Below are 22,824 nucleotides of genomic sequence, written 5' to 3'. Positions count from 1 at the left end.
AAGCACAAATAATCAAGAAACTCCCAGAGTACGGGGCCGGGTGCAGTTTGGCGCCCCTAAGGGCCAGCCCGCTCTAGGCGATTGCCCAGTTCGCCTAGTGAGTGAGCCGACCCTGTGTCTCCATGGCAAGTTAGGTAAAATAACTTTAATCTAAAACTGAGCAATACTTAAAATAAACTCAAGCAGCAGTATGGTCTAAGACCACAGTAAAAAAACCCGAAAACATTGTCAAGTCAAGAAGGCAGAGTGAAACAGCTTTCACTTGGTACCTAATCTGGATGAACTTGGGGCTATGCAAACTGGCATGGGAAATGAGTTACTTCTGTGGAGGCACCACCACCAAGGAGGCTGGGCCATCACTGGTCAAACAGACAAAGAACCAATATAACTTTATAGGTTCTCTCCTTTTCCTTCTCTCTAGAGGCCCAATCTGCATTTAGCATTTGCTCAGTTGTTTTACCAAACCCACACTGGAACAGAAAAGATGCAGTTCAAAACCACATTCAACTACCCCGGGCCAACACTGTACTGAATGCAGCTTCACCCCCCCCCCCAATGGCCATAAAACGGCCATACATCTGTGCAGACAGCCACCATAAAACCAGAAATAAAACAAAGTGAAAGCGGCATGCAGTCTGGACACTGCCATAAAATACAACACTCAATCAAAGTGAAAGTGACATGCAATGTAGATGGGAATTTCTGTTCCATTGTGAGTTTGGTATAACAACGGAGCAAATGCTAGATGCAGATTGGGCCTTAGTCTTCTGGATGTTCAGAATTTGGCAGGCGTGTATTAATTGCTTGCTGAAATACTTTCAACTGTGTTTGTGCAGTGCTGTGGTTCGAGACAGATAGAAGCATTTTTTGCTCGATAAACAATTGTCAGTTGGTTGACAGGGTGCTGTTGCCAAATCTACTGAGTGGTGAGGAAAAGCTTGCTTAATACAATATGGAAGCAATTACCTTGTCCGTGAATGTGTGCATTTAAAATATATGGAGATATATAAATTTACAGCGAAAAGCTTTTTGAAAAGGGCATGTGAGTGCTTGTCTAGTCTCAGAGGTTCTGATAACTTTGTGGATTTTGATTATCAGCGGAAGAGTCATCTAACCCACCCAGTATTATTCCCTGGAGTGGTTGGCTAATGTGGTGGCTGGCTAATGTTTCAAGTGGAATACTTGCTGTTCAACTCCATCCATTTCTCCAGTACATTTTTGCTAATTGCCTAAACCAAAAACAGATGAGCGAGGCACCTCCTATTTAAACAGTAATGCCATTTCTTAAGACGACGTGTTTATAAATCCCATTACAGTTGAAGGAATGTAAAAATATAAGTAACTGACTTTTATGAGACAGATTCTTAGGAGGTCTTTCTGATAGAATGGAATGTTAAGTAGAGAATATAAAAATGATTATTTGTATGGGTTTATCAACTGGGCCCCAGCTTACCTAGGCACCAGGAAAAATTAGGTGTAATATTTGTGTAGAACTTTTTTTTTTGCCCTGTTCTTTCTTTGAGTCTGTTCAGATTTTTATGTTTTTAGAGAGAACTCTTTTTGCACTCTCACAAGGTGAATATAGTTAATGAATTGGGTTCTAATATATTTATTTGAACATGATATATTCCTGACAAGAAAGAATAACAATAATCCCCTGAATTTAATTATATTTGCAGACTATTTATGACTAGTGGTTTATCACCCTCTTCACCATTGTGTATACCTTTCTGCCTGTGCTAGTGATGCGATTGTCTGACCAGGTATACACTTGGATATTCCAGAGTAGCTAGCTATAAGGAGATCTAATGGGGGGGGGGATGCAACATGGTATAGCCTGATCTCGTCAGATCTCGGAAGCTAAGCAGGGTTAGAGCTTGGAAGGGAGACCCTCCAAGGAAGACTCTGCAGAGGAAGGCAACTGGAAACCACCTCTGCTTCTCACTTGCCTTGAAAGCCCCTTCCTTTCTGGGTTGCCATAACTCCGCTGCAACTTGACAGCTAGGGTTGCAAGCCTCCAGGTGGGGCCTGGGGATCTCCTGCTTTTACAACTGATCTCCAGCTGACAGAGATCAGCTCCCCTGAAGAAAATAGCTGCTTTGAAGGGTGGACTCTATGGCACTGTACCATGCTGAGGCCCCTCCCCTCCCCAAACCCCACCCTCTCCCGGATCCACACCCAAAATCTCCAGGTATTTTCCAACCCAGACCTGGCAACCCTAGGCATTTTATACACTCACACATAGACACACACACACATACACACACAGACACAGAGAGAGAGAGAGAGACAGACAGACAGACAGAGAGACAGAGAGAGAGAGAGACAGAGAGACAGAGATCTAAAGCAGGGGACCTCCACTCTTGCCAGTTTTTGATTTGGGGCCTTCAGAGCCAGTGTGATGTATCAGGGAAGGACAGGAAGGCCTGGATTAAATGCCCACCCAGCCCCAAAGACTGACTTTGGGCCTCTCACTCTTGTTCTGTACTACATTGCAGTGTGGCCATGAGGATAAAATGAAAGAGGGAGAACCATGTGAGTCTCTCTGTTTGTTGTTGTTCAGTCGCACAATTGAGTCCGACTCTTTGCGACCCCATGGACCACATCACTCCAGGCCCTCCTGTCTTCCATTGTGCTCCGGAGTTTGCTTCATTTCATGTTCATTGCATTGATAACACTGTCTGACCATCTCATCCTTTGCCGTCCTCTTCTTCTGTTAGATTCAGTCTTTCCTAGCATCAAGGTCTTCTCCCTTCTCATTTGGTGGCCAAAATATTTGAGCTTCAGCTTCAGTATCTGGCCTTCCAGGGAACAGTCAGGGTTGATTTCTTTTAGGATTGACTGATTCAATCTCCTAGTAGTCGAAGGGACTCTCAAGAGTCTTCTCTAGCACCATAATTCTCTCTGAGCAGCCTGGAAAAAAGGGTGGATAAAAATGTGATAAATACTAGACATTACAAACAGGAATAGATACCTTATTATCACTAGTGCCTTAATAAACTGCTTAATTTGTGCCAGTTAAACCCTTGGATCTGTATCTTCCTTTTGGTAAGCACCTTTACCTCCTGGCAAGATAAAGACAGTATTAAAGGTAAAGGTTCCCTTGCTCGAATGCCAGTCGAATCTGACTCTAGGGTTGCGGTGCTCATCTCCGTTTCAAAGCCAAAGAGCCAGCGCTGTCCGAAGACATTTCCGTGCTCATGTGGCCGGCATGACTAAACACCAAGGCGCAAGGAACGCTGTTCCCTTCCCACCGAAGTGGTACCTATTTATCTACTTGCAGTTTCTTTATTTCGAACTGCTAGGTTGGCAGGAGCTGGAACTAGAGATGGGAGCTCACTCCGTCATGCGGCACACTCGGGTCTCGAACTGCTGAACTACCGACCTTCCACAGCCTGCAGCTCAGTGTCTTAACCACTTGAGCCACTGCAGCTCCAAAGACAGTATTACAATTAAATTAAATTGCCTTAATCCAATCTTAGCTATATTCGCTGCTATTCACAGGTTTTACCAATTCCCTTAATCCAATCTTAAACTCTAGTTGGCCCCCCTCCTGGCAACATCCTTTTCTCCTGCCTACCTATGTAATGGCTGGTGACTCTTTTTAATGCGCACGGAAGCTTTTACCCAGAATAAAACTCTGTTGGTCTTAAAGGTGCCACTGGACTCAGACTTTGTTCTAAATAGAAAGGTGTTTTAGTCAGCAGAGGACTGGAGTTCACTAGTTCTCTTGCCCGTCGGTATATCCCCCAAAAGACCAAAGGGAACAAGATTTTGAATCATTTTCACCCGCACTTGGAATATAAGAGGCCCCAGGTTTAATTTCTTACATCTCCAGTTACAAAGATCAGTTAGGAAGTGATGTAATATACCTGCACCCAAGAAAGTGAAGAGTTCCAGTGTCCCCTCTAAGCTGAGGTTAGTGTGAGCTAGCTCAGTTTTTTAGCCTCTGTTTTTTTGTCTTAGCTCAGGAAGGATGGCTCCAGAGCAAACTAATTTATGCAGTAGCCAAATCGCTCACTCACAACTTTAATGCCAGTAGCTCAGAAAGTAGAATTTTTGCTCACAAGACTCCACAGTTTAGAGGGAGCATTGGCGGGCACCACTCAGACAGTGCTGACCTTGATAGACCAAGGGTCAGACTCTGTAGAAGGCAGTTTCATGTGTGTATTGCCCCATCTGTTTCTTTGGGTAGCCAAGGCCCTGTTCACATGCGGAATTCGCGGTGGGAGAGAGCACGAATGTCAGGCGGAGTATACGGGCACGATCACAAGGACACATCGCCGACCCGTAGCATCTACCCAAAGATCCGGAGTTAAAACTTATCCAGGAAAGTCTACTAGCAAACGGTTTGCTATGGGCCATCGACGGAATACCTACGTGTGATCGCTCAAGTGCGCTCCTCTCGCCGTGTTGACATGTGCCGAAAACATGTGCCGACAAACAAACCCCCACTTTGCCGCCGCAGCATCTGATCGCGTTCTGGCATGTTAAATTGCGCCAGCGCGCATGTGACTGGCCCATGTGACCGGGGCCCAAATTCACATGTTGAAGGAGAGAGAGTAAAGTTTATGTTGTGCTCCTGTGGCTCAGTGTTAGAGCATCTGCTTTGTGTGCAGAAGATCCCAGGTTCAGTCTCTGGCATCTCCAGTTTCAAGGTTGTATGTGATGGAAAAGACCTTTCCCTGAGCCCCTGGAGAATTGCTGCAAATCAGAGTAGACAGAACTGGCCTTGATAGATTAGTGGTTGGACTCAGTATACAGCAACTTCGTGTGTACATCACTAGAGTTAACATCTCACCAAATGTGTTTTAGCAGGACGTGAATGAACAGGACTATCTTGATTTTTCCATGCTGTATGAGCCTGGGCGGAGCTGCGGTGGCTCAAGTGGTTAAGACGCTGAACTGCAGGCTGTGGAAGGTCAGTAGTTCAGCAGTTCGAGACCCGAGTGTGCCGCATGACGAAGTGAGCTCCCGTCTCTAGTTCCAGCTCCTGCCAACCTAGCAGTTCGAAAGCAAGAAACTGCAAGTAGATAAATAGGTACCACTTCGGTGGGAAGGTAACAGCGTTCCGTGCGCCTTTGTGTTTAGTCATGCCGGCCACATGACCACGGAAACGTCTTTGGACAGCGCTGGCTCTTCGGCTTTGAAAGGGAGATGAGCACCACAACCCTAGAGTCGGACTTGACTGGCTTTCGAGCAAGGGAAACCTTTACCTTTACCTATGAGCCCGGGCAACTATACCTCTTGTTCAACAAACACAGATTTTTCATCTGCATAGCACATGGAATTTACACCTCTGTTCTGTTCTTCATCCCATGCGGTGTATTTTATGAAGCTTCTGGAGAAAATGGGAAACATGTTGCTGACTACCAATCTTTTGCTGTCGCTGTTGCAACCTCTTTGATAACAGTAGTCTGTGTTCAGGTAAAAACAAAAAGCAAAGCCGGGAGATTCTGGGCGATTCTGCATCTAGCATTCACCCCACATTTTTTTAACACTGAGGAAAAGGTGCAGCTCAAAACCACATTCAAATACCCCAGGGGCAACTCTGTACTGACTGCAAAGTCACCCCTGAATGGCCATAAATCTATGCAGAAAGTGCCATCAAACCTGATGATCAAAGAAAGTGAAAGCGGTATACAGTGTAGAGGGGAATTTCTGTTCCAGCATAGGTTTGGTATAACAACGGAGGGGAAAGCCAATGCCGAATCGCCCTCTGATTGCATTTTGTTCCTGAACTTATTCGTGAAGCATTTTATTTTTCTGAATCTAGTCCAGTGGTTTTACAGACTGAGACAGGGCTCCTCAAGACTACATGTCGTTACGTACAGTATTAAAATCAGAATATGCAGTTGATATTTTCCATAACTGTGACTTCTTGTATTCTTATAGGTTTGTAAATCTGGCAAATCTGGCTGTCATGATGTGAAAATGTCTGAGGGTTTTAAAACATTTTAAAACAAGGTCTTTAGTTTAGATAAAAAGATTGACAGTCTTGACGTCCTATAACAGTGCCAAACACTTAACTTTTGTGCATTAATATCTATGATACAGCTTATTTGAAAGATTCTGCTAAGTACATTTTTGTGTGCTGCTGCTGCTGCCACTCCACCCCCACTCCCACATTCTTGATTTTAATATTGCCTACTTCTCACTGAACAGGTGGGAGCTCATAGGATTAAATATGCCTTCATGTAAAGAGGCCTTGCATATAGAAATCTACCATATCAGGGGCCTTATCCTTGTATCTAGTTTCTGTGCGAAGGCATTTGGTTGAACGGATGAGCATTCAGACATGTGAACTGTCATCAGTATTTGAAATGGTACTGCTCCAACAGAAGTGAACATAGGCCTGGGTCACACAGGCAGGAAAATGCGGGGGGAAAGCGTGGCTTTTTGCCCTGGGGCAAAATAACATGTGGTTGTGCCAGCAGACGTACTGTGGAGGTCACATGGAGGTCCCGTGGTAGGGGGGAGGTGCCGAGCACACCACAATCCTGCGCCGTGGCAAAGAAGCGGTGCGGCAAACGGGTGGGGTTTTTCGGATACCAAAGTGTGGGCATGCCCCGTTGGGTGTTTGTGCGCATCCAATGGACAGTTGGAAAAAAACCCCTTTATACGAGGGGGCATGGGCGGGCGCCGGAACTACCACTGGAAACGCGATCAGATGCCCACCCTTGCCCCGCAGTTACCGGAAACTAGTACCTCCAAGGTATTCGTTTTTAACCGCGCATCTTCGGCAGGAAGCCTCGGGTTCGCCACGGGAGCTCTACGCTTCCCAGATGTGGCGGTGAGATCGCGCCCGGAAAATCCGCCTATCCCCCGTCCCTCTAGCGTGCCTAATGCTCCGTGTGACTGCAGCCTAAATAACTCTTACCAGAACAACTGATCTTTTTCTCTTTTTCTTTTTGCTTTACAGATTGCCATGGATACCAGCTACTGGACAGGAATTACTCATTTCATCTGGGGTAGTATTGCTGTGTACTTTGCAGTCCTGTTTGCAATGCAAAGCAATGGAATTTTTGATCTGTGTCCAGGCCATTTCCCTTTTGTAGGTGAGTCTGTAATTGCTGGTGTAACAACTGCGATATAAACTTTCCACCGTGAAATCTACTGGGTTCAGACGCGTATGGGTTCAGACGCGTAGAAGTGATCAGCTCATAGTTTATTAGTGATTCAGCAAGAGAAAGAAGACTGCAATCTCTGGCCGAAGCCAGGTATTTATGCCTGAAAAGGGGTACACCCAAAACACACCCCACTCCCAACGATAGGCTATTTACACTCTATTGTTTCCCAATTAGTTTACTCTAGGATCCTTGTCTCCCTACTGGTCCATTCTAGGATCCTAGCAATCTATTGTTATGCATCCCAAGCTTTTGCAAGTGCAGTTCAGGCACATAACACACCGCTTGACAAAAGCGATGTATTCTTTAGTGAGGACATAAAGCACTAATAAAGCACATAAAGCACTAATGAGGCTTAAGGCAATAACCGGTGTGAGAATGAAGATTTGCTTCTTGGCAGAGATTGATTTGCTTATCACCCAAGAAGGTTGGGGCAATATATATTGTATTATATTTACAATAGGGTAGCCGTGTCAGTCTGTTGCATTAATGAGGACTCCAGGTGCACGTTAAAGACTAACAACATTTATTCTAGCATAAGCTTTTGGTAAGTCAGCGGTTACATCATCAGGTGCATGGGAAAAGTTTGTTAGTCTTTAAGGTGCTACTTGTTTCCTGCTGTTTTATATTAGATTATATTAGATCTCTTCGGCATCAAGAAGCCTGTAATGGGCCGTTCCGGCCAGGCGGTGGCAGTATGGAGCTGCGACCCAAAGAGTCCTGGAGAGGAAGAGCTGACGTCATCCAGCCAAGCCAAGCTGAGTGGGGAAAATGCCGTCCGGATCATGTCTGAGTTGCAACTGAACAATTCCCCGTCGGCTGCAAAACGTGTGCTATGTAAAAGATTATATGTGCTGTCCTCCCTTACCCCTATAAAAGCATTGTTAGTCCCTTGTGAAATGAGTAACTGTAAATCGCTCAGAGCCAGCAGCTCTGCAAGGATTGAGCGATCAATAAATTGAAAGATTATTATTATATTAGATAATGCAACATTAGCCACCCAGTAACACTCTCTAAGGAAAGGATGAAAAAAATCCAGTAAGTGATTTTCATGACAGAGTGGCATTCTGAACTCACATCCCCAGTAGCGCCCCCCCCCCTTCTGTATGTGGCTACTCCAAGGACTGTGGGTGGATAACTGTAATTATTCTACTGCATCTTATCTGGCTTCCAGAGGACGTCCAGGCTGGGACTCTGGCTCCCTCCCCAAGAAAGAGAATTCCAAAGTGGAGAGGCAGCCATTGAGGAAGACCTCTCTGCAGGCCCCTCCCTGCACACCAGGTTTCTGGTAATACTGCGCACAGTGTGGTTAGGAGACCTTTCGCTGTTGGAGGATGTTACTCACCAAGGGGGGGAAAAGACCTGCCAAGAATTGCCGTGCCCCAGATGGAATTTGCAAGTGTTACATGATGACTCTTTCACAAAGCAGTTCCGGTAGCCAAAACCAAGCAGCAGGAAGCAGGGATATACACATGCATATACGTTTAATAACGGTGTGCTTCTCATGCGGTTTGAAGCCTCTAGTTAAGCCTGTTTATATCTGCAGAAATAGCTGAGGCCGGCTGGAAACCCTCCAGGGTAGTAATACCTATTATTTTACCCTTGGACAAGGCTTCTTAAGCAGCCTCCAACTCCTCTTTGCTTGTGTATTCTGTGTTTCCACTCAGACTTTGATCACTGCAAGCCTAGAAAGTGTGTATTCACCACCTCCCAAGACAAACATGAAAAACTCTGAGTGGTCCAGACAGTTATCCAAACAGTGTATTGTTCACAGAAATCATGACTAAGCAGGGGTCATTGTTGAACACTGAGTCAGAGCCAGCTTCTGTCAAGTTGGGATGGGAGGGGGGGATTGAATGAACAAGGCAAATTCAGATTTGTTTAGAAGGGTGAAGGAGAATACCGCATGACCCACTGTGGTCTGTTGCTGTTAAGAGGCTTCTTGGCCTGGTTGACAGCACATGTGCTGAACGCCCCCACCTCTCATCCTGGCAGACACACCTTTTATTTACATTTCAGGTTGCAAAGCCACTGGGTGTGTTGTAATATGTCCAATTTTTGGTTCAGGAGTAGAGCCGTGTACTTTGCATGCCTCCAGGCCCCAGGTTCCAGCCTCGGCACCTTCAGTTAAAGCGTCTCGGATAGCGGGACGGAAAACACGTTGTTCTGAGCTAGAGGGACTTGGTCTGACTTGGTATAAGGAAGCTTGATAGGTTCATCCTCACAACAGGTTGGGAGCTAGTATAAAGCTGCTAAATAGTCATGGGGATTTGTGCATGCAAACCCAGCCTCTGTGCCACAGTGCCTCAGTATCTGTCTTACGCTCCGAGAGCTCAGAGCCTCTCCAGTTTGTTTTGTCGTCACTTCAACCCTGTGAGATGGGTTAGGACAAGTGATGAGCCCAAGGTCGCCCAGCAGGATTCATGGCAGAGTGGGGATTTGAACCCACATCTCTGAGGCCCTAGTCTTTCATTTATTTACTCTTGTTTCTAGCCCACTGAGACTCAAGGTGGATTATAGAATACGAAACGATGCAATCAGACACCATAAGACAATGAACAATGCTTGCAGTTAGAAAATAATGCAAAAAACCAAATTGTCTAAGGCAGGTATACTGTAAGCAATGCAGGAAGTAGGATGACAAAGGTAGAAAACAGTGCCATCAAAGCAAAATGGTACCTACAATTCAAGATTACAAACCTATTCCATTATATCGGCACTCTCCAGAAATGCTCCCGGCCCTCGTCCCAGCTCCCGCCTACCCAGTGGCTCGAAAGCCCTAGGGCAAGTAGACAAATGGGTACCTGCTCTTAGAAGAGTGGGGGGCACCCTCCTTCCATGGATGGTGTGTAGCAGCGGTGGTGGCCATGTGGTGGGAACAGGCGATGGACGAACAGCAATACAGCAAAGTCGGGCGACGAACGACCCAGGTGGAGAGGAGGCGTGACGACGCAGCAACGCAACACGGTCGGAGCCAATAAGAACAGAGACCAGTGCTGTGACCATTGAAGAGCCGCGCACCACGAAGGTCCGCCCAGAAGGAGTCGCTACTGGAAGATCCCGCCGAGACACCATCGACTTGAGGAAGAACCCACCATGAACACACCTTGCTTGGGTGCCTGGTAGGCATTCATTCTCCCCTGTACTGTGTGGCCCTAATTAGAACGTTAATACTTCTCGGTAAACCGCTCTGAGCCTTCGGGAAGGAGCGGTATATAAGCTGAAATAAATAAATAAATAAATAAATAAATAAATAAATGTTCAATTCTACCTCAATTCTTATGCCTTTATAAAAATGGCCTCTTGACACACTAACCAAACTTCAGCTCCGCCCCCAGCGTCCGACGTCACTTCCAGGTGACGCGGGGGTATATATATATATATATATATATATAAGATTTCACATTTTTCTGCAAACCTGGAGCCCTTTTCAGATTTGTAGAAAGATCTGTCTTGCCCATTTACAGCTCCAGTCACCAGATTTAAGTATCCAAAGATTTCTTAACTTTGTTATTATAACATAAGATATGCACTTTTGTAGTGTATATATATATATATGCTTTTCTGTGTTTTTTGTTACGTTTTTAAACAAGAGAGTCTGGCTGTTCCTATGAAAGAGAACAATGTGTAATTATGAGCAGTCTGACAAGGGAAGAAGCACAGAACACATGATTCTTCCTGTCCCGTGTATCCCTCAGTGCCAGCGCACAATGTATATCATCTTCTGGAATCTGTGTGGTGTATTATATGATCTCATATTTTTAGATCTTGCCAAAGAATGCTGTCATTTATTTATTTGTGTTTTTTTCCCCTTAAGTAAGTGTTTTCTGTATGGCTAGGAAAATCAAAGAGCCTTGGAATGAGAAACATATGGTTAACCTAAAGTATCAAAGATAACTTGGCATGTCCCACAACTGCAAACTTATCATCCACCTCTCCCCGCCCCACCCCAATTCCTATCAAAAAGGTTTTGCTCTCCTGTGCTAATAGGAAATGCTTGGAACTCCCTGGGCCAATTAAATGTCTGGCTTGTCATTTTCTTGACTACTGTGATTTCAGTCATTCCTGTGATAACATTTCGTTTTATGGAGGTGGATTTAAGTCCAATGCTGAGTGATCAGGTATGGCTCTTTCTTCCAGTGTGATTGTATATTCTTTTAAAAAACAAACAAAAGCCCAGTCCCTTTTATGTATACACATTGGATCGTTTTGAGTTGGCAGCTCTCAGGAGTAGGTAGGCACTCATTTGTCCTCACTAGCTTTGCAGTCAGCTTCTGCAACTGTCATCCATTTTGTGTAGCTGAGCCTGCTGATAGCTGGAGACTCTGGTCTGCTGCATAGGTGATGATCCGGCACTAGATTTGTGAACTGAGCTGGGATCCCCTGGCACCTCTCCCTCTATGCTGAGGTATCAGAAACCACTTCCAAACTCTTGTGCACCACACGTGCCAATTCAAAAAGCTATTATGGGCCCCGGTCACACGAGTGGATTTGGGCCGGGAGAGAGACGGTTCGGGGGCGGAGCAAACGGGCGCGATCCCACGGCAACATCTGGGAATCGTTGCCTGTCCGTCCCCGATCCGTCCCTCCTGCCCAAAACCCCGCACCAAAAAAGAACGACTGACCTAGGTGGTTCTTTGTAGAAGAGCGCCTCAAGCCCGGCCGTGGGATCGCCGGCGCGTCCTTGCTCCGGTGCATCCCCGGCTCCTGGCCGAACTGTGCATGTGTGAGCATGCGCAGTTCGCCAGCCTCCCCTTCTCACCGTCGCTTTCTCCCCGGCATCTGATCGTGCCAGGGAGCAACAGCGCCGCGGCTTGGGATCCATGGGATTCCGCCGCGGCGTCTCTAATTCGATGCGGCTTTTAAAAGCCACGCTTTGGGCGCTTTTTTCCCTGCCACACAGGGACCATGGTAGGTTAACTGCTCTAACTTTTTAGTGGTCCAAGTCTAATAGTTGAATGACTAGCCAGGAGCTTTCCTTATCACGGCCATATCAACAATGGAAAAAACTTTGCCTGTTGCTGCATAAAAGGTGACTGATGGGCCCAGGGAGCAAGGGAAGCAGAAGCACTGCAGGAAGTATCTAATTAAAAGGGGCAGTTCCTCTTGTAGGGATTTACAGTTTATCATTTCTTTTCATGGTACAACTATAGCCTTCCAAGCTGATCCCACTTGCTCACCTTTCTTGAAAAACTGCTGCAGGGAGGACGGAGGATAGCATTTCATGATGTCACAGGTGGTCAGCTAATCAGAGTTCTGCACAGCCTGTTCTGATTTAGATTGGTGGGACTCGTTTTTCTGAGCACAGTCTCTCAAAAGAAGATGGCGCATGTGACAACAGCCAGAAGAGTGTGACTTTCCACGGCAGAGTAGCTCCTTTTTTAAAATGTTCATCTTCACTCTCCCTTCAATCCCCAATTTGGGGATGTTCCTAAAACAATCTTACAAACTCTGAATATAGTTTGACATTTTATGCCTCTTATTATTTTACATAGATCATAGCAGGATGGTGAGAAGAGTTTCGGATATACACTGGTAGCTGTAATTCAAATACACCTTTTAACATTTGGAAAGTGCCATGATGTGGTGTTGTTGTTGGTTGTTGTCCTTGTTCTTTAAAGAAATACTTTTGCTATTGTCCTTAACTTGTGATAAAATAATAAATGACTTGAAAGGAGCATGGGTGAATTCGGTTGTGAATAGCCCCTTTCTAGGTTTCTTAACAGCCCGTCTAGAATTTGAAAAAAATCTTCTAAACATGACTTTCAGTTATCCCATATGCTTTTAGTTTGCAGACCACTGAGCTCTCTGACCTGTATTGGTGTCTTGGGAGCACCCCCCTCTCCAAGTCATAAAGGGACGTATAGATCTTACACATCAACATAACTAAGATCTCAAAATGAGCCAGATTTTGCAATGTGAAAATGATTCCTCATATCATTATAAGCTTTTTTGGGTTTGTTTCTTTGCCTAAGGTACGGCTGTTACATCGAGCTAAAAAGAAACAGAAACCCTGACAAAAATACAAGCTGCAGATGCACAGATCTAGCTCACGAAGGTCTGTGTATGCTTTTGCTCATCAAGAGGGCTATGGGGAACTTGTAACATCTGGGGGGAAATGTGTGCATCAATCTACATTCAGCATCGGGAACGGGAAAAGCCATGCAGAATAGGTAGATAGAGAACTTGTGTAAGAAACTGTTGGACGCTGCAAAGCAGTTTCAGTTGTGAAAAGCCTGTTCTGTGAACACTGAGCTTGTAAGTCTGTAAAAAGTCTTTGAGCTTTCCCATCATGCCCTGAATTATCTTTCTGTTACCTCCCCCTTCTTTTTCCTACTAAACATTCAGCATAATCAAGAGTTCCTAGGAACTCAAAAGGTTGCCTGCTATTTTGTGACCATTTGTTTGGTCCTGCTGTGAAATTGTATTGCATTACTGCTTCTTTGGCTGATTCTGCATTGGCTTTTCCCTCCATTGTTTTACAAAACCCACATTGGAACAGAAATTTCCCTCTGCATTGCATGCTGGTTTCACTTCCTTTGATTATTGGGTTTTATGATAGCTTCCACACTCCATGCAACTTTCGAGTCCTTTAGTTATTGGATTTTATTGTACCTTCTGCATAGATTTATGGCCATTCAGGGGTGACTTTGCAGTCAGTATGGCATTGTCCTGAGGTATTTGGATGTGGTGTTAAGCTACACTTTCCCCTCCCAGTTGAGAAAATGTGGAGCAAATGCTAGATGCAGAATCAGCCTTAGAGTGCGATCACATGCACAGTTAGCTGCTCCATAGGCGCAAATGCCAGGTGGATTTAAAGGGCACGATCAGACACGAACATCTGGGAAGTGCCCTGCACCTGTCAGCAACCTGTTTTGCTCTACCGCAGAAACCGACTAAAAGGACACCAGGGAAAGTCCGGTAGTAAATGGGTTGCTACGGGCCACGAATGGCCCTGTCTGATCGCTCCTGTGCACTCTCATGGCATTGGGATGGTCTGATTCCCCCCCCCTCTCAGTATGCGCATAATCGCACACTCCATAGGGAGCCCTCAGTGCTGAGATACGATTCATCAATTCCCCATTTAAGTGCATCAGGAACAAACGGCAAAAAAAACCCCGGTTGCATCTGATCCCTCAGGGGCGGCCGCCCCCCGCCGCTTCCAAGGAGTGTGTGATCGCGCAGGTCAAATTCCTCCGGAGGAAATAGCCTCGCTCCCCCCCCCCCACGTTATCTCGAACGTATGACTGCCACCATCATTAGTTTGTGCTTTTTTTTCTTAATGGACCAGCTACCTACAGTCTTTACATAGAAAAGTCAAGAGGAAATACAACAGATCTGTATACTGTATCTGTGTCAGAGAACCAAGATTGACAGCAGTGCCCTCTTACTTGGTGACAAAGCCAGGTCTGTAAGTATGCTCAATCGGCTCCCTAGAAATGAGTTTTCATCCCCCCTCCCTTCTTTCTGTCCTTTCCCCCCTTTCTTCCCACCAGATGCAAAACCCAGAGTATAACTTAAAAAACAAACAAACCCAGATTTGATTGATTTGGCTTTTTCATTCATCAAAGCATTTTTACCCTGCATCTTCCTTAGCACTTATAGAAGTTAAACCAAAAACATCCATGATCCTACTTCAGTAAAATCAGAGTTTATCACAAATGGCTTCATTAAAAACACCAAAGACTTGGACAAACCAGATCATTATTCAGCAAGCAGATCGGCATCCAAGTCAATTTTCGAAGGCACACAGGAACAGCATCGCTTTCCAAAGAACCTTGCCAGAAAAGGAGTTCTATGCACCAACTTTGACATATTGTTTCACAGGATGGCGGCCATCCATGGAGAAATCTATGGCTCTCAGAGAAGGTAAATGAACCTCACAAAAAGAGGGCATCGCTCACAGGAGACACTATGGAAACCTGAGCAAGTGCACATTAGACATATATTAGATAACCCTGTATTTGCAACCCAGTGGTCTTCTCTCAACATTTGCAAAGCGGATTTTTCTTTAATGGGCTCAAAAGGACCACTTTGCACATGATGTTTTCTTGGCCCAGAGAAAATCTCTTTGTAGTGAAAACATGTCCATTGTGTCTTCTGAAGCGCAGCATGTTTATTTTGCTGCAAGTACACAAACAGTGCTCTTTGGCATTTTTAAAAAATTAATATATTTATTGTTTTTTTAAACACACAAGGGGGGGGGAAGACATAACAAGACATAACATACAGATATAAGACTAGTTCATCTTGGATTCCAAAATATTTTCACAAAACATAACACTTATTTCAACTTAATTTAGTTTTCTCATCTATATGCCACAAATTTCCGAATTTCTCCAATAGTTTCATCCCATTAGTCGGACTTCTGACTTCCTAATAATTAATTTCATAAACATTTAGGATATGGCTATCACCTATCATAACTAAACCATTTACTTATTGTTTAATCTCAAACAATTTTAAACAACAACAAAGTTATTTATTTTCCCTAAATTCATCCCTGACATGTGACCACATAATGTTTAGCCGATATTACTTTATAATCTTGCTATTTACTTCTATCATCATTTTCTAGTTTACAGAATATAAGCCTATACACCTATATAATGTTTTTCAATTACTCTAATTTTCAGTTAATTAATACTGTCAATATTTATTTTCCTTTCAAATATGGTAATTGGGTTCTGTAACTCTTACTCCTTCAATTTACTATATATAGAGAGATTAACAAAAAATGTAAAAGCAATTTAGAACAGATTTTAAACAGAGCCTTCAACACAAACCCTTTAACAAATACAGCTTTAACAAATATATTTCTTTTGCCCCTACCAAAATTAATGCTTAATATTTTACCAAATATTGCACCTTTTCTTATAGAACAATGTATAATCACCTCATTTTTCATTATTACTTTTTTTGCTTCCTATCATCTATTTAAACTAACATAACAAATACAATTATTAAAATCCAACTCAAATTAACTTTCATTCAGTATTCACCCATTATACAACCTTCTTATTTTTTCCCAGCCATTCATCATTACTCATAAACATAAAAAAGGAAAAAAGAAATATTATCCAAAATTCCAACTTAAAAAAAAGCTGCATTCTGTTTCTTATAAGTATAAGAAATATACTTATTTAAATCTGGCTCAAATTTTCCTACATTCCATATTTAACATAATCCTTATATAAATTAAATAAATCATCCAATAACACTAGTCATTACACAAGAAAAGACAATCCCAAGTTCCTACTCAATCTAAAGCTGCATTCTAGTTCCTTATTTCACTGTCTCTTATCTTGCAGCCTAATATCTCTTTAGACTACTATAATTAGTGTATTTATTTAGATCTGGAACAGCTTTATTTTCATTCAGTGTTTAACATAATTCTTGTAAAAATTAAATAACCCATCCACTAACATTAATATTTTTCCAACCATTCGTCATTACTCACAGACATAGAGAACAAAATCCAATATTTAATTCATATTGCAGTATTCTTTTCTTGATTGTCTGTAGCTTCTTTTTTGCCAGAACCATATTTAAATGTCTTAGTTCCTTGTAGAGGTGAGGTTCGATTTTTAACTCTTGGCTTTTTGCTTCCAACCTTCTTGTAAAGTATGTCTTTCCATTAGCTTTCTGTCTTTTCTTAGCTCTGGTATGTTTGGTAGCTTTCCTTATATTTTTCCTTGTATTTCTTCCCATTTTCCTTTTAACCCGCCTAACTCAGTTTGTTACAAGGTAAATCTTGATAGTCTCTCCTTTCCATCTCCAGCTCCAAATCATTCCTTGCTGGTTTCTCTACACTAACCCCTTGGTCACTTTGGCTCTCAAATCCTTCTATAGTTAGAGTCCCAATATCTCGTGGTACATTCTCTTGGTTACATTCTGGCTCCTCGTCAGTAACTTGCTGGGACAACAATAGCGCTCCCTCGTCCTTCTCATTTTCTCCAGAACCGAGTGATCTGTCCCGGAGATTCTCGAATGCTGTCTTAACTGCCTGTTCAATCTCCTCACACAGTATTTTTTTGAACTGTTAGCAAGTACGTTGCAAAATTTGGGTGTTTTGCCATTCCTCCATTTCCTCCTTTTCAAATGCCATTTTTCTTTATTTCGCCTTGTACCGCATTAGTAGCTTTGATGTGATTTTTCTTCCCCTTTTCTCTTCCCGGCCGATTTTCTCATAATGAGGGTCATTTAAAGGGGTTTTTAAATACTGTGCATCAAGCTTTATAATTTGAATTCGTACTCATGTTATGCTTCTTATTTTGCTTTGGTTTGCTGAATATTATGTTTTGTAGTTTCAGTAGTCTTTAAAAAGGGCGGTCGCGTCTTTGCAATTCATGGCGGACATGTTTTGCACCATTCCTTGCCTCCGCGTCGAAACATTCTTCTTAGCCCCCGTTCATTGCCACTTACTGAGTCGAGTTTCCTGCTACCAGCCTCCAGGAGGTCTGGCGAAGAGGACCTGGGGACCCGTGGAGCCTCAAAAAGACAGGGAAGGATGGGGCCATTCAGGAGTAAACCAAACGCACACCCGCAGGGATGCGCCACTGCCCCAGAAGTCCCTCTTTGGCACTTTCTGATCCACAGGAAACACAAACACTTCAAAAATGGTTTTGGGTTTTCTCCCCTCCCCCAATCACATTATCTCCCAGTACTGGCGACTCCTCATAGATGAAGCAGTCCTGTTGTAGGCAAGAATATTGGTGTGATATTAGGTGTAATGGTCAGAGAGTTGGTACTACAATCAAGGAAAACTGGGTTCAGATCCCCACTCAGCTACAAATCTCATTAGACCACCTGGGGCCAGTCACCTTCTTTCAGCCTAAACTACCCATCAGAAGGTTAAATGACAAAGGGGAGAACTATTTATGCTGCCCTGAGCCCTATAGAAGGAAGAATGTGTGTTTTTTTGTAAAATGGACCTGATACTGGAGAACCTCAGCTAGAATTGAAGAAGAAGAGGAGGAGGAGGAAGAGGAGATTGGATTTATACCCCGCCCTTCACTACCCAAAGGAATCTCAGAGCAGTATACAATCCCTTCCCCACAACAGAAACCCTGTAAGGTAGGTGGGGCTGAGAGAGCTCTCTTGAGCCTGCTCGCGGGGAGGGTGGGGTATAAATCAAACGAATAAATAAAATAAATAAACTGCCCTGAGAACAGCTCTGCAAGAACTTATGACTGACCCAAGGTCACACCAGCAGCTACATGAGGAGGAGTGGGGAATCAAACCCAGTTCTCCCAGAGTTCATGCTCCTAACCAGTACACCAAACTGGCTCCACATCAAACTGGCACCAAACCCAAATACTGATATGTTTCTCGAATCCGCACCTCTTTTTGTGAATTGCTTGTTATTGAAGAACTTCTGTTCATAGTAAAGAACATATAATGAATATAGTCAACCGTCAATAATGTCCCATATAATGGATATAGATAAGGCATTTGTGTGTGTGTGAAGGTAGCATTTTGTGTCCAGATGAGCTCTAGCTGTTGAGTTACAAAAACCTGAGAAATAAAGGATTCTGGAATCTGGAGCTGGCAAAGAGTAACAGGTTGGAAGGGGGGCGGAAGAAAAACTGACCGGTTTAATGACTGCTGGCCATTTAAACCTAACAGCTGAGAGGTGGACTTGCCCAGCTGTTAAGTTTAAATGGTTGGCAGCCATTTCAGGGGCCAGTTTTGCTCACCCCTGCTTGGAAGTGGGGAGGGGAGCAGCAAAACTGACCGGTGTAATGGCTGCCAGCTGGCCCACGAACCATTCCCATGAACTGCACAAACCGCCGTGAAAAATGGTTCAGTTCATCGGCGGTTTGTGGGAGAAGCAATTGCACAAACTGAGGCTCACAAACCATGAACCATACTTGGTTCATGACAAACTTTGGTTCGTAAATTCATTCGTGCCCATCCCTAGTAAAAATAAGTATCCTTGAAAATAAAGACAAGTTGTTCTGTAGAAAAGTGATGTCTGTATTGTTGCCTTTTTATGGTGTCTCTATTGAAAGTATATTTAATATCCCTACTGAATATTGAGGAGCAATAAAGACTATTGCAATGCCAGCCAAAGCAGGGTTATGTTTATTCAGAAAAATTGTTTGGAAAAGTAAGACTGTCCTGAAACCTGCTTGAGGCAGCTTGCAAACTAAAATAATACAACAAAACCATTAAAACACAGCCATTAAAAACAAAGCAAAGCCATTGAAATGAGCTGAAGGCATCAAAAACAAACCAGGGCATAAAAGCAGCATAAAACAAACATCAAACAGCCTAAACTGAAACTGGTAAATGATTCTCCTTGGGCAAGAAGCAGACCATAAAGCCGCTAAAATGGATTAAAACCCTTCGTTAAAAGACCTGGAATGTTTTGGCTGGATGGCAAAAGTACAGTAAGTTGGGCACCAGGCAAGCCTCAGGGTAAAGGCATTTCAAAGGCAAGGCGCAACCACTGAAATGGAAGAGTAAAACTCAGTTTAGGATTGCACTGTTAGTCCCCATGAAGAAGATGTGATGATTTGCCTGTGCATGAGCTTTGCTAAGCTGATTTTATCCCACTGATTTAGTAAATGTCAGTAGCTTGTCAGGTTATACAATGAACATATGAATTGGCTGTCTATTAGATCATCTTGTTCAGTTATTGTTTGATGTGACTGACAGCACACGCAGAGAAAGCCTGCAACCAGAGATGTTTTAAGTGGGTTGCAGTTCCAGTGGCATACATCAGCACAGTAGGGAGCAGATAGTTTCATTAACCTTTCCCCCCCCCTGCTAATTGCAGTTGAGGAGGGGCCAATTTGATTGGCAAATCCCCCCTCCCCCCAAAAAAAAACTACAGGGCAGGAATTAAACCTCCTCTTCTCCCAGATTTTAACTGGGCCCCAATATGGCTTCTGTTAGCATTTTTAAAATCACATTTTAAGATCACAGATCTCCCAGCATTCTGATTGTTCTGACGTTAGCCTTTTCCAAATTTGGGTGCAGCCCACAACCCAGACAGGGCTTTAAAGCCTCGTGTTACAAACTTTACCTTTCCCAGCTTTTTGTTGTTGTTTGGTGATCATAATTTGAAGTCTACCATTTATCACTTAAAACAGCGCAACTGGTATTTCCGCAAGATCTGTAGTGTTTCTTCATCCAGATGTTTTTGTTTCCTGGCAGCATTTTTCATCTTGTTCCTTATGGGAATTTCACTCCTCTTTTTAAAAAAAGATTTATAAAAAGACCCTGTTCCATCTTAACTTCCAGAACAGACAGGTAATAATCCTTCCATAGTTTGTCAGTCTGTACTGACCAGCACTAAGTGCCTTTCTAAATTCAGGCATTAAAAGACAGGGCTATACTGGTTATCTACCCAGGGGGGAGTGAAAGATCCTGCAGTCTTTATGCACTTACCTGATACAGATAATAACCAAAGCTCCTCCTGGCACTTTGAAGTCTGGTTCAGCTTCATACTCTAGTGCTTCCATTGCCAGGAAATAACTCTTAGAAATATACTCTTGCAAGACTTCATCAGAACGCATCTGCCTGACTCATACAGAGTTGGATATTGGTCTATCAAGGTCAATCTTGTCTACTCTGACTGGCAGCGGCTCTCCAGGGCCTCAGCTAGGGGTCCTTCATACCACTTACTACCCAATCCTTTTAACTGGAGATGCTGCAGGTTGAATCTGGGACTTCCTGCAAGCAAAGCAGATGCTCTACTACTGAGCTATAGCCCCTATAAGAAGGGTGAGGGCTGCTTGGCTTTGTGGTCCCAGGGCTCTTTTTGTAGAAAAAGCCCAGCAGGAGCTCATTAGCATAATAGGCCACACCCAACAGCAGAAACTCATTAGCATATTAGGACACACCCCTGACAACACAGGTCATTATCACATTAGGCCACACCCCCATGTTACCAGAAGTGTGCTCATCCAGCCACACCCACCTTTTGCTTCTTATTCTGTTTACCTTGTCAAAACCCAGGGCTTTTTTTGTAGCAGGAACTCGTTTGCATGTTTGGCCATACACCCCCAATGTAGCCAATCCTAATGAGTTTCTGCTGTTGGGTGTGGCCTATTATGCTAATGAGTTCCTGCTGGGCGTGGCCAACTCAGGAGCCAGCCGGAACTCCATTCCTTTGCGTTCCTGCCCAAAAATAGCCCTGGTGTTCACCTTAGGATGATGTTTCACGGTGACATGTGAGGGCTGTGTAGGGAGCTGGATGTTGTTGGTGTCATGGGCCCATGGCCTGCAGCTGGAACAGGGAAAGCACATCAGCTACAACTGGTCAAAGGAAGTGCAGTGCATCCTTTCATATGAACTCTGCCTTGTTCCAGAAGAATTTAGTTGTCAGTGTCAGGACTGGAAGTTTGAAGCATAGTCAAGGTATAATGTGGAAGACAGGTAATGGGGTTGTAACCAAGAAGGTATCTGTAAGGAAGTGGGATGCTGTTAAGGAGGTAAGCAGGTTCTCTGTCCCATGAATCCCATACTTCCTCCAAGGACCTCAGGGTGGCATATATGGGGTTTTCCTGCTCACATTTTCAGTTAGTGACTGATCCCAGATAGTCTTGTGAGCAACATATGTATCTGTTCTTCATGCTGTAAATTGGTACAGAAGGAACAGCCAGTGCATGTGATAAAAACATAACAATATGTCATAGGAAGTGCTTTATCTGGATATTAATCACAGTAAGAAAAAGTCTTGCAAGTGAGCTGCAGATGCTCTCTTAATGAGCAAACCGTGTTGGTTTTACCCTTTTATTATTCAGAATGAAAGAATTTTACAAAACAATTAATTACTACAAAAGAATCACATCAAATTATATTTCTGCCATGAGATTGTACAGGGTTACAGGCAGGATGTGGTTGTCCGATGTGGATTATTCATTTGTCCTTGGCAACATCTGTGTCCAAGCCCTTTGAATGAGTGCTATAAAAAATTAGAAATCTGGTATTTGTATTTTCCCCCCAGTTGGTCACGTTTCCACTGTATCCTGGAGTACACGTCACAATTTCCCCTCCTGTAAAGAGTGAGGTAGGTGTTGGCTGACTGCAAGGATCAACAGCACATAAATTTTATTTGGCAACGACTCAAACATTATCCAGTGATCAATTCGCTAACAGTTTCTCAGTTGAGAAGATGCAGGTTGCCAGTCTGGAAGAGGGGCAGACATTATCTGTGGCAGATTGCCACTGTCTGTCCCCATTAATATATGCGGGCCCTCTCTGTCCGTCCATATGGGTGTCCCGTCGGGATCTTCTATATCCCATATTAGGCCATTTTTTAGAGTCCCCTGATGATTTTAAGCTTCTTTTCTTGCTCGATAACACAGACACAGAAATAACTGAAATAACAGCAAAGTTTCTCTGCAGTGCCATGGCCCTACGGCCTGATAAATGATATGATGAATTAGGTTTTTCTTTATGATAATACTCTGTGATGTTACTCGGCAATTTTAATTTGACTCTGTGTGTACTTAGATTACTGTATTTTTATTTATATGCCAATAAAAGGCTTTGGATTGGATTGGATCTATTTTTGTTTTTTTTCCCCAGACAGCACACAGTCCCATAAAATAGTATACATAAACAATGCCTCTACATAAATGAGCCTATACAGATGATTAAGCTTATTCTGGCCTTGGTTTTCTTTCCCTGGGATAGCTTGATTACCTTTCAAATGCTTAGGAGATTTTGGCAACAGATCTAC

The 22,824-nt window shown here is 43.6% G+C and overlaps 1 protein-coding gene across 1 annotated transcript in view; it reads left to right on the top strand.

Moving 5' to 3' along the window:
* Positions 1–13,300, top strand: part of ATP8B4 (ATPase, class I, type 8B, member 4) — a 95,730-nt gene extending 82,430 nt beyond the window's left edge. The window contains 6 exon segments of the mRNA XM_015411779.1: positions 1,680–1,763; positions 4,819–4,856; positions 5,205–5,427; positions 6,923–7,058; positions 11,118–11,248; positions 13,103–13,300. Of these exon segments, the coding sequence (XP_015267265.1) occupies positions 1,680–1,763; positions 4,819–4,856; positions 5,205–5,427; positions 6,923–7,058; positions 11,118–11,248; positions 13,103–13,300 (810 nt within the window).
* Positions 13,301–22,824: the final 9,524 nt, after the last annotated feature.

Source organism: Gekko japonicus, unplaced genomic scaffold (genome assembly GCF_001447785.1).
Source record: "Gekko japonicus isolate JY-2015 unplaced genomic scaffold, Gekko_japonicus_V1.1 scaffold266, whole genome shotgun sequence".
Classification (NCBI taxonomy): Eukaryota; Metazoa; Chordata; class Lepidosauria; order Squamata; family Gekkonidae; genus Gekko; species Gekko japonicus.
This window is presented reverse-complemented; position numbering and strand designations above follow the sequence as displayed.